Source organism: Chroicocephalus ridibundus, unplaced genomic scaffold (genome assembly GCF_963924245.1).
Source record: "Chroicocephalus ridibundus unplaced genomic scaffold, bChrRid1.1 SCAFFOLD_84, whole genome shotgun sequence".
In the NCBI taxonomy this organism is placed as follows: domain Eukaryota; kingdom Metazoa; phylum Chordata; class Aves; order Charadriiformes; family Laridae; genus Chroicocephalus; species Chroicocephalus ridibundus.
Genome location: NW_026961297.1, coordinates 701,328 through 713,511, shown reverse-complemented (window position 1 = coordinate 713,511; position 12,184 = coordinate 701,328). Strand labels below are relative to the sequence as shown.

At 47.5% G+C, this 12,184-nt stretch overlaps 1 protein-coding gene across 1 annotated transcript in view; it reads left to right on the top strand.

The window, feature by feature from the left end:
• The window catches only part of LOC134509219 (microtubule-associated tumor suppressor candidate 2-like), a 28,294-nt gene extending 16,356 nt beyond the window's left edge, over positions 1–11,938 (top strand). The window contains exons 4-9 of the mRNA XM_063321696.1: positions 375–480; positions 2,305–2,378; positions 3,940–4,038; positions 5,460–5,579; positions 8,185–8,282; positions 11,569–11,938. Of these exons, the coding sequence (XP_063177766.1) occupies positions 375–480; positions 2,305–2,378; positions 3,940–4,038; positions 5,460–5,579; positions 8,185–8,282; positions 11,569–11,785 (714 nt within the window). The 3' untranslated portion in view covers positions 11,786–11,938. The remainder of the gene's footprint in view (positions 1–374; positions 481–2,304; positions 2,379–3,939; positions 4,039–5,459; positions 5,580–8,184; positions 8,283–11,568) is intronic.
• The last annotated feature ends 246 nt before the right edge of the window (positions 11,939–12,184 follow it).

Sequence of the window (12,184 nt, the reverse complement as noted above, 5' to 3'; positions counted from 1 at the left end):
TATGTTTATCTGACCATCAGAGGGAGTCAGGTCATTAATATAATTTAGATTAACGGAACGTTGAGATTTATGAACATTTCATGAATGGCTGTTTTTGCTTAAGGGATTGTTGGCCTTTTGCTTTGTTATGTACCTCTTTTATCACCGTTAAGTTAAAAGAGCAAAAATGCTACCACCAGTGACTACACGCTACCACTCAAGGCGTCAACATGCCTGTTTCGTAATGAATAAACCTGCTCAGGTGCTGGAAGTGTCATGCTCAGTAGATCCCTTTACTGTTTTCAGCTCACTGGAGCTCTTTCGCAGTGGCTTGTCAGTGTGCCACAGCATGCCTAATCGTGTCTCCATGTCTCCATCCATTGTCGTTGGAACAGGTGGAAGATATCACAGCTTCACACGAGGCTGCACTGTTACAGCTGGAAAATAACCACGTAGTTGCCATTACAGTACTGCAGGATGAGAATGACTGGAAGATTCGAGGTAAGCCAGCGACAACCCAATGGCTACAGAGCTCTTCCAGAGCGGAAATTAGCGCTGTAGTGAGATTGTGTAAACCTGGATTTTCTTCCTCCAGAGTAGATGATAGAGAAAGTTCGTGTTGGTCTAGTGCTTTCACGTGGGGTGGACCACCAGGTTCGTGCTAGTGGTGAGGGAGAGCTGTATGCAGTGTGTACAGCATCTAACTTGGACCTGAGACTATCGGAGGGGTCTCTGCGACAACAATAAGGCTCTCTCCATGGGCTGCTGAACACAGAGTCCAAGTTCCACCTCACTTCACACCCAGACTTTTCTCAAGAGCCTCAGGAGGTGTTCAGGAGGCTAGAGCTCATTGAAGATCTCCAAATTTAGGTGCTTAAATGCCTACACTGCTTCTAAAAACAAGACTCATCATTTTCAGTAGCACAAGTCTGGCCATGCTGAGCTGACCAAAGCCACATGCCGGTGCAAATCTGCACCTCAGCACCGTTACCTTAATTTTATGTTATGGTTTTTCCACAGGATTGGATGCTGCAGAGAGAGCTGCTTCCTCCCTACCAGCTCAGTATCTAAATAAATGTCTTTGTACATGCTTTAGCTGACATTTAGCAGATATCTGGACAATCGCCCTCTTTTTTTTTTTCTTTTAAATATAAGCATGGTCTAATATTTAAATAGCTCTGGTAGGTTTTCCCACAGCTTTCCCCAGACCAAGCCACATTGCTTAGCTCTGCACTGTGTCAATTAGAGACACAGTCGACAGCACAACTTGAGCTGAGAACAGCCTATTCCCCTTTCCCGTAGGCAGAGATGGTATCATCTAGCGTACGATTTTTAAATTAACATATACAATTTCGAAAATAACAAAAGAAGAGCTGTTCCTTGCTTGAGGATGTTCATATCTGTCCATTTGCGTTAGTATTTTCTGACGATAAATCTTGGCAGCGGTTTATCAGGGCTCTGGTGGCCAAAGTTTGTACTCCCTGCTCCTGGTGTGGCTACGAAATGCCCTCCTGCGCATGGAAAAGGCATTGCAGCAGCTGCCGTCTGGTGCCATGTACAGGGCACTAGAGCAATAGTATTATTATTGCTGTTATTGTGGCTAGCGAGCAATAGCTCGAGGGAAAAACCCCATAGATCTGGGGGTAAAGACACAAAAAATAAAGTGTCCGAGTACCAAAAAGGTAGGTTCTACTGCTGTACTGAATGACAATTTGATGCCATTGGTTTAGAGATTAAACTTTATACTGCTTTGGTTATTATTAAGTCCAGTGTGAGTTGTTCTAGTAAGGAAACCTTAAGTCATGTAATATAAACAGAGGAGTTTTTTCTCTTCGGGGTCTGTCAGTCTCACTGATGCAATAAACCTCACGGGTCATTCGCCACAGCTCCTGGAGAAGTACTATCACATGTATTTTTGCATCCCAGTTACTGGCCCCTCTATCTCCCCAAAGAAATTCCAACCCAAGCTTTTAAGTATATTCAGTGTAAAACTCTTTGATTTGGGGACATTCACTCTGAACGGGTATGTCAGACTGACCCTTTTCAGATCAGAGCCCCTGAGAGCCGGGAATTCTGAGCAGTTCTGAAAAGTCAGAATCTGTTCGTGTAGAAATAGAGGTACCCGCAGCCACCGAAAGAGCAGGAAATCCTGATCCTCAAAACAATTCACCTAAGGTCACAGAGTAGATTACGACCAGTTTCCTACTCAACCTCCATGCCCTAAAACTCCATCCCGAATTGCGCTTGGCTCCTGATGTCTGTGCTCTTGGACCCTGGCTTGCTGGATTTCACTTAGCAGTGTCGTGTCTGTGTGTCTTCCCCCAGAACTAAATACTGCTCACAAGCTGGAAAAGGCACAATTAGAAGAGAATTTTGAAAAGCTGCGGCTGTCACTCCAGGTTAGCAGTTTTGTTATTCCCCACCCCTGGAATGATGTTGTGGAGCAGCTGACGGGGCAGCCCCAGCCCCGTTGCCGGCTGCTTCTTACCAGCTCTAGTACCTCTTGTCCTCTGCCCGGCCAAACTGGGATCTGGCAGCAAAGGTGCCCCCTCAGGTTTTTTCCTCCCCTGCCTTGGCTGGTTCAGCAAAACACTATCTGAAAGAGGAGAGAGGGAAAACCTAAAGGGAGGAAAAGGCAGCTGGATAAAGCAACGAAATGTCCTTTTGACCCTGCTGGCGGCTGGCCCAGCATAAGGAGCAAAGATGAGCTCTTCCCTGCATGGTGGGGAGAGCTCCAGCACCTGCCGTGCCTGTGAGCATCACCTTCTCTACGTGCTACCCTCGGGCAGACACCCCCGGGGCTCAGAAACGCTCGCCTCTCCCTGCCTGGCCCTGTGCCTGTGCTCTCAACTCTTTCCCACTGCCTGAAGACAGAGGAGCCAGTCCCGCGTGTAGACACATCGCCATTCCCACCGGAAGGCAATGCGGTCCCTGGTGAGGGATGCCCCGGGGCTGGCCCTGCTGTGCAGCCAGGCTGTGGCTGGCCAGGATCAGCCCTGCCCATCATATCTCCCACATCCCACTATTTAACACCAAGCTCAAGATCATCTTGGCTTTTTCAGTCCTTCTAACAACTCCATGCTGTTCTCACTCTCTAGATGAAGAAATCCCAAGGAGTGGAGGGCAGAAACATGCCCCTGGGATTCATGCTAAGTTTGGAAATCTTGTGTGAACAAATGAAAATGCCACAGCAAATAATGCAAGCGCTGTTTGATTTCCTAGGCAGAGATGAATTGCACTTTTTAAAACCCCTGACGAGCACATATCGTTGCACCCAGCAACTGCCACTGCCCTTCCTCAGGCGGCTGTGACAGTTTGAGGCGTGTCAGCAGTTTTGCAATGAGCACTGATGTACTGTTATGGCCAAGAAATTACACGTATGAAAGATAAGAATACCAATTTCACGGCAACGGTGGCTTTTACAGATGTTGTATATAGAGAGGTAACAAAAATATGATTGCTTAAAATAACGTGTTGTTCCTGTGTATAGCTCTGAGATGAAATGACGATCTTTTAAAGCCCACACCACTAATTCATCGTTGCGTGTTACCATGTTAGAAGCCCAGAAAGGTGAAGGAAGCAGGGACGGGGTAGCTACCGCCTCATTCAGGCTCTAGGGACCGCACAAATGATCTCTTTCATGCCTGTGATAGTAAATGCCAGCTCACTTAAGGAAGGACATGCTCGTTCTCATCCAGCCCAAGGTGATGGCGTGATTTAGCATCCAAGAAACTTCATGAACTAGTTCCAGTTAGCGTCAGCCAGCCTCAGGCGTTGCAGAGATTTTGGGATTTCCTGAGGCACTGGGTTATCACTGTATGTTCAAGTGGCCTTGCATAAAACATACCACCTTGCAGAAGTTTCTAAGCCTTGTTCGACTCCCCTGGTGGTTTCTCAGTGCAGATTGACTTGTATGAATGTAAGAGGGGTGATAACACGGTTGACGTGTCTCCCGTCCAGGACCAGGTAGACACCCTCACCTTCCAGAACCAATCTCTTAAGGCCAAAGCAGACCGATTTGAAGAGGCTCTGAAGAAAAACACCCAGGAACAGCTGAAGGTAGATGGCGACTATAACTGTACGGTCATCAAGATACATGTTTCTAAGTATGACTCACATCATGCGATTAAGTGGATGGCAATGGGATCCTTACCCCAGGGACTGGGGGGCAGGTCCCAACCAAGACCCCAGTTAGCTTTGACGAGGAGTCAGAAATCTTAGTCTAGGTTCATAATTTTCTGATTTTACTTCTTTTTCTTTATTCTTTCACCCAGCGTTTGTAGCTCTATTTCCAACACATTTCACATTTCATTAACTCCATCTAGTACATCCTTACTGTTGTCTATTCTTCTTTCCCTTCTTCCTCTCTTTACTTTTTGTCTTTTCACATTTAGGTTTCTTTTTTTTGTTGTTGAGTGCCTTCTGAACTAACTTCTTTGATATCCTCTGTATCCCCTCATTTTTTTCTGGGCTTGCAGGGGACAGCCCTGTCATATGAAATATTTATTCAACTGCTGTCTATGGGGGCCATGCTGCTTATTTACAGCGTGTAAGTAAACACACACTGCAATTATTTATCTGAAATGAAATAAATAACACTGAAATGACCCTCCAAAAAGAGGTTTCTTTTAACTTGGGGCATTTCCGTGTGTTCACAGCACAACCCCATCGGCAGTTATATCAACAGGACAGGGGGGACAGAACAAAAACAGTGGGGTGAGGAAAGGGCTCAGTGAGTTTTTAGGTGAGAGCACTCCTTAGGAAAGGAGCACAAATGTCTGGAACAGGTTTGGCCATGGGGCACAGGGAGCATCTGTCCCTTTCCACCTCCACTGTACTGATTTATGTGAAAGGACAAATTCTGCTGTGTCACAGTGATGTTAATGCTGAGTACCACCAGGCAGTTCACTGGGAAAAATACAAACAGCTGAAGTCAGCAACAGTATTTCATCAGTGTAATTCAGAGCACATCTTTTGCCCATGAATCGAACCCTGGTGTCCCCTACATCTGAAGTTCTCAAGCAGAGGAGGAATTTCTTCCCACTGGATCTGATCTTTGTTAACGGGCACCGTGATGCAGTGATGCAGGCAAGGCAGAACACTGTAGTTTTCCCTTCCAGCCCCCTTTTCCAGTTTCCTCAGTTTCGGGTTTGTACTTTTCCTAAGCCAAAATACCTGCACAATCATAAAACACCTCATGCAATTCCCAAGCTATGAGTAGGAATGAGGTTGCTGAACAACCTGGCAGCCCATTCTTCTAGCCATGAGGCTGGTCAAAAGAAAGGTACCACTAGCTATCCAGCCAAAGGGATGGTCTCAAGGAGAATATCAGGGTTCGGATGGGCTGTGGAGGCCCAAGTCCAGGTGGTTTTCACATCACTGAGACTCTCAAACCACTGTCTGCATTGAGGAAACTTTATCTTATGGTGGAAGATGCATTTATGACTGATATGTATCCAAATCACTGGTATATTTCCTAGATTGTACGAGCTCCATATCTGCACTTAGAAGAAGATCTGAAGAGCTTCAAACATATTCTGGAAATGAAGAACCATCAGATTCACCAACAGGAGAAGATGATTATGGAGCTAGAAATGCAGGTGAGTTGTCATTTTTCCTCCAGAGGAGACGTCACAGAGATGATAAAGTAAAAGTTTGGTTACAGCAGATGAACTTAAAAAGGGTGAGACAACACATGGTGTTGGGGAAAGACACAAAGAGGTTCATAAATGGCTATGTATTGTGCTGTTCCACTGTCAGCCTGCGTAGCTGATTCTACTGTACCATGTGTCAGGTTTTCACTCAGAAATTGGGATCTTATCCCATCCCTTGATTTCTCCTACACATCCGTTGATCTATGTTGCTTTTTCATGCAATACCGGCTCAGCCTGTTACGTTAGCCAGTGAGGCAAGTGGTGTAGGAAGAATGGAGGAAGGGGAACTTTGTGGAAGGCCAGGGCTTTATTTTGTACACCAGCCTGCACCATGTGCCCCAACAGGAGTCAGGTTCAGGGCTGGAAAGGACAAGTGGAGGAAGATTGAGATGTGTGTGTCTTGCTGCTGCTTGTGCAGGCATTTAGGGAGCTCCCAGCCGCGAGTATGAATTAGCGATATTCAGCAAGCAGTCCCTATGCTGGGAAAGGTCTCTCCAACCCTAAAGCGATGCTTTTCTGCAGCCTGTGCTGTTTTCTCATCCTTTGCTTGTCGGGGTCCCTAACGAAGAACTCCCCGGTTCACCATCAATTACATTTTTTTGTTGGAAAGGGGATTGATTTTGTAAGGCATATCCTACAGTGACAGTAAACGTGTGGCGTGGTGAGAGGATGAGGCACCACCTCAGCTGGGGAGCCAGAACAGCTGGTTCAGCACAGCATTCAGCAAGATTTGTTTCCATTTACGGGGAAATTGGAGAACTCTGATGGTGATTTTGCTGAGCAGATGCTTGAGTAAGTGGAAGTAGAGAGAAGTGCCTCTACAACTGAGGCTTGTTAACTGTGCTCCTTCCAACACGCTGCTCCTGGAGCAAAGCCAGCATCTGAAAACATGCGCTGTAGTGTTATACTGAAAAAACAAAAAATCCCAAACAACAACCTGCATAGTTCCTGGTCATTTTGCTGCTTTTGCTAATTAACCCCATGTGAGCACACAGGCCTGCTCCTGCCTTTTATCACAGTAAAACACTGGCCCTACTGTTGTCCAAAGGCACAACTGCTTTCTCTTTAAAGAGTTACCTTTATAGGTGCAAGAACATCTTCAGGGCATCTCCAAATGCTCTGAAAGATGGGGTGCCTCACAAGGGAGCAGGAGGGCATTTCAAATACAGGGTCAGGCTTGGCTCCTTGTCCTCCCTAAGGGAGGCTAGAAATGAAGGTGGCAGGAGAGGAGTGGTATAGGGTGAGGGTTGCAGTGGAGGGGGAAGGAGATGCACAGATCTCTTCCATGCTTCATGCTGGCATAGCTACTACTTATTAGAACTATTGAGGAAGCAGAGAGGCTAGCCGTGGTAGTGATGCCTCTCTCAGAGCATTTCAAAACAGGGCCAGAATCCTTGTGCTGCTCTAACAAAATGTACTGGGAGAGGCCAGAATATCTAAGAATCGGGAGTATCCTTTACAGTTACCTGCATAGACTGGGAACCACTGCACAAAACTGATGTCTCCACCATGAAGTGTGAGTTATTGCAAACTCCTGTGCACAATATTTTGGTTCTTTATAAAAGGTTGGGAAATTGAATAACCGAGCTCACACAGAAATAAGGTTACCCTGTGATATCTTGTTTTCTTCCAAAAGTGTTGAATCCAGCAAAATTCAAACTGCTGGAAAACCAAGAACTAAGGTGATAAATTATGTCATATTCCAAACTTGGGGAAAAGAGGGCATCTGAGGCTGTGCTACATTTTACTGATGTTTTAATACACTGCTATTGACATGCTCAAACTTTGTCCTTGAACTGTCCTGAGGAAAAGCTACCTCTGCTTGGGATGGGATTAATGTCATTTAATTGTAGCTTAAAGTTAAATGACTAGTTTAAGCCTGTCATTTAAGCCAACACTGCCAGCAGTGGAGGGAAGTGTCTCCAAAGGGCAGCCCACCTCATGTGAATGCAGCAGCCATCTAAGGCTGCTTCTGGGCGTAATCCGCCCTGGTGGGTAACTCCTTCCTCCCCATACCCATGGAATCACAATCCTAGAGGTTGGATACCAGACATTTATGTCCAATGAGGTTAGTTGAGCTGGATGAGGCACATCATACCACCTGGCATTCCTCCTTCATCGAGAGGCTGACCACTCCCACTACAGTGTCCTCTTCATGCTGGGCATCCCCATACTTCCCAGGTGCCACCAGCTCCCTGTCCACAACAACAGCTGGTAACGCTGGCGCCTGAGGGATGAAAGTTGTCAGGGCATCATCAAGGAAGACGTTTCATTTGTGCTGACAAGACTAAGAACCTCCTTTTCCTCAGTTAGAAGTAAGGGTTGGTTCAGCTCTGCCTCCACTCCATGCTCTGCTGATGACCCCACTTGCTTCACCAGTATGATGTGGTGTGAGTCAGACCTCTAAGTCTTAGCTGCATCTCAAGATGACCACATCCATCTATCCCCAAATGTTAGAATTTGCTCTAGGGAGAAATAAAGATAAAGAACAAATCCTCTTGGATCAGGTGTTGGGCTTTCTTCAGACTTAACGAACCTTCTTTTGTTGCAGGTTGAGAAAAAATTTAAACTGGAAGAAAAAATCACCATGCTGCAACAGCAGAATGAAGAACTCAGAGCCAGAATTGAGCAAAACACTGTCATAACAAGGTTTGTGCTGGTATTTGCAATCTGTCTGAGCCTGAAAGGAGACTGCAGATCTTGACTGCCCACGGCTGACACTTATTTCAGAAGGGGAAAAACTTACTTCCTCCTGAACGTCTATTGGTGTCCTGATCTGCTTGTTTTATTAAACAATCCTTTTTATATCGGGGTTTGCTTACTCTAACTTAAGGAATGCCACATATCTGTCTGTGTATTTCCATGATTTTGACATGCTGCTGAGAGCAAAGTTGCCGGTGGCTTCTGATCTCAGTGTCAGTGCCCTGAGACCCCTCAGTCAGTGGGTAACAAAGGTGGGAAATGGGGCAATTTCAGAAGAGACATCATCACGGTGCCACTGTCACTCAGGCAGGGTTATCCTTAGGTGGGTTTTTTCATCTGCACTGTCTATTTGCACCCTTGTCACAACCTGATAAGGGTGACGCGGCTCCGTGTGTTAGGTAGTGTAGAAATAGAGAAGGGTAGGACAGTCCCTGTCCCAGAGAGTTCATAGTCTGCTGTAAGGGAAGAGACGGCAGCTGGAGCCAGGCAGAAAGGGTACCAGGGGGAGACGCTGGAGCTGAACTTGTCCCAACACACCAGCTGTCACTGTTGCCCCAAATGATGCCATTGGCCTAAAATGCAATTTAAGTTTTAGCTGACTTTTTAAAGCTTTGGTGTCTCATCTCTGGTTTCAATTTAGTTTTTATCTTTCCGGTGCCTCCTCTATTAACGGTTTAGCCTTTTAAAAAAATTGTCTCTTGCGTGTAGATATTTTTAAAAGGCAGCATTGCTTGTACTAAGATTCAGGTTGGGATGAGGATTATGTTTCATCACGCCTGATTGTAAATAGCTGTAACACACGTGTCACTGTCTGAGGAGGGCATCTACATACAGCCTTTCTGTGCCCGGGGAGGAAAAGCAGGAATTTTTAAGGTCTGGTTCACCAGACCAGTTTGGGACACCCGCTTTTGGACTGGACGAATTGTGGTCTGGAAGTGGCAGTCTCTCTCCAGGCCTGTGACGGCAGCCAGGGTGCCTGCTTCGGTGCTTGGTGTCTCCCTGCGCAGCAGCTCCCTGCCCTCGGCTGGGCGAATAGCACCCTCCACCCCCTGCCAGCAGCCGGCTGCAGCGCTTTGCTTCGTGCCTGTAACTGTGTAGGTACTGGTTTCGAAGAACATCTACCAGGAGAAATTCTGAATTTGAGGTCGGCCTGAAAAGTCAACTTAGAGGACAGTCATTTTCAGCAGTAGCAGTTTGGGGACAGCATCAGACAGGGCTTTGAAGCTGGCGTTGTTAAAACATGTGTTTTCCTGGCAGCGGTAGCCACCCCAGCTGCTCGTTTCTGTTGTGCTGGCACTGCCTGGGAAGTGCAGGGTGAACGAGCTCAGGGAGCTGCCCTTGCCGGGGAACAGCGCGGATTAGAGCTATTTCTGTTGATTTGCAGTTTGGGAGCCCGCGCGGCCGTGGCAGCCCAGCAGCAGCAAGAGGAGGGAGGGGAGCAGGAGGGATGAGGACAAGAGCAAAGCCAGCCTTTGCAGCACGGCCAGGATGGGGGTCCTGGAGGCATCAGGGGGCTGAGGGGCGCACTACAGAGCTATTTCCAATCATAAGCCAAGGGCAGGTTCAAAGGAAGGGAGAAGAGCCTTGCAGGTAGATCATGCACCAGCTTTGGGCACAGGAACTCCACAGAATCTCTGCTGGGACTTCCCCAAGTGCTTGAATAAATCATCTGATTTCCCAACATCTCAGATTCTCCCTCCAAATTAACCAGCATTTCCTTGGTTCTCTGGACTGGGGATGTTTGAGGAATGGTTGTTTCCAGCACCCTAGAGATGAAGATGACCAGGAGGGTGTCTGGTCTCTGTTGGCATAACCTAGGCACCTACTGACCTCTCAGCCTTTTGGGAGAGGCTTTAACATGAGTTGAGGGCACGACTCAAGTGCTTTCCCCTGCATCCCTACCATGTCAGTGTGCCCCTGCAGACCTCTGTGGCTTTATGGCTGTGATTTGTTACAGCTCCTCAAACTGCAGGGAGGCTGGCAGAGGAAGGCGTCTGATCCTAAGTCTGCAGTGCTGGGGATAGGTTAGGTCTAAAATTGGAGCATATATCTCAAGATACAAACTCAATAGTGAGAACACATTTGCTTTTACATTGCCTCTCTTCCTTCTTCTGTCTGAATGATGAAGAGGGGCTGAACGGGCATCTCTGCCTTTTAGAAGCAGCAACGCTGCATCTGCCCATCTCCCTGCCCCTGGCGCAGCAGAGGCAGATGCAGGTTGGCTGGGCTGAAGGCAGAGTCTCTGCTAAAGGATGCCGGCACTGCTGGGCTGTGCGAGCTGCCACTGTCTCCATGTGGCATGAAGGTGGCTCTGCCTGTGTCCGGTCACGTCACCTTAGGTGACACAGTGTAAATTACCAGCGCAATGTGCACGAGGCTAAAATAAGTGCGATAAGCTCCTTTCTCCATCCACGTGCCAAAGCAGGTCTCTCTGGAGGACATGTCCACATGCTGTAAGGTGTGTTCACAGGCATCTGGCTACTTTTCTGCTCAAACGTCTCCCTGCTTACCTGCTCCTGCCCAAGCGTAATGGGGCTGCAGAAGCTAGGTGTTCCTGCATGCATCCTCCAGGATGGTGGTGTTGCCAGCACATGCCCAAAACACTTGTCTGTCAGGTCCCGCAGCCTGCCTGCACTGCCCTGTCTTTTTTAAAACCAGTCACCTGGTTAGGTGAGACCTTACTGCAGCCTTTCAGTACTTAAAGGGGGCTTATAAGAAAGATGGGGACAAGCTTTTTAGCAAGGGCCTGTTGTGATAGGACAAGGGGTAATGGTTTTAAACTAAAAAAGGGTAGAGTCAGATTACATATACGGAAGAAAGTTTTTACAATGAGGGTGGTGAAACACTGGCACAGGTTGCCTGGAGAGGTTGTAGATGCCCCATCCCTGGACACATTCAAGGTCAGGTTGGACGGGGCTGTGAGCAACCTGATCTAGTTGAAGATGTCCCTGCTCGTTGCAGGGGGGTTGGGCTAGATGACCTTTAAAGGTCCGTTTCGGCCCAAACTATTCTATGATTCTGTGATTCTAGGGACGGAATGAGACGTGACACGACGGGACGGGACGGGACGGGACGGGATGGGACGGGATGGGATGGGATGGGATGGGATGGGATGGGATGGGATGGGATGGGTTGGACGGAGGTGCTGGGGGTCCTGCCTGGCCCTGCCTCTTGTGCAGAACTGGCTGCATTAATTCCACCACCTTACATGTTGTCCTGCTTACCTCTCCAGGCAACTGTCAGAGGAGAACGCTAATCTTCAAGAATACCTTGAGAAAGAAGTGGAGGAGAAGAAGAAGCTGAGCAGGACTAATGAAGAGCTTCTCTGGAAGCTGCAGGAGAGAGAAGCCGTGAGCCCCGTGAAACTCCCACCGCCATCCTCCACTTCTTTTTATCGCTGCTCATCAGGGCACTCCTCTCCAGCAAAAGTCAGAACCTTGCGGCGATGATTCGGCGCCTGACCCCCAAAGGTCCCCTGCCTTTTCTGCATTTCCAATCTGCTACATGTTACCATCCAGCGAAGTATTACCATCAACAGGCGCCCAGGGTTCGTGGCTGCAGGCATGCTCGGTAGCTGCATAGCTTTGCACTAGGCAGGGTACTCTTATCGTCCCCACATAGGAGCTCTTGGTTCTGACGTGTTGATTAGGGTAGCAAAAAAGATAGCAAAAAGCTAGGACAGCAGAAGGTTAGGATAGCAAAATGTTTAGCTTGGTGTACTAACATTTTAACTGTGGTTAGAGCCAAAAGTTGGAAACTACTATATTAATGGTTCATCAGAATGAACTTTTGCTGCAGTATTTCAGGTTAGTTACAAATACAGTTCAAGCTGTTAATATTTCTGTATA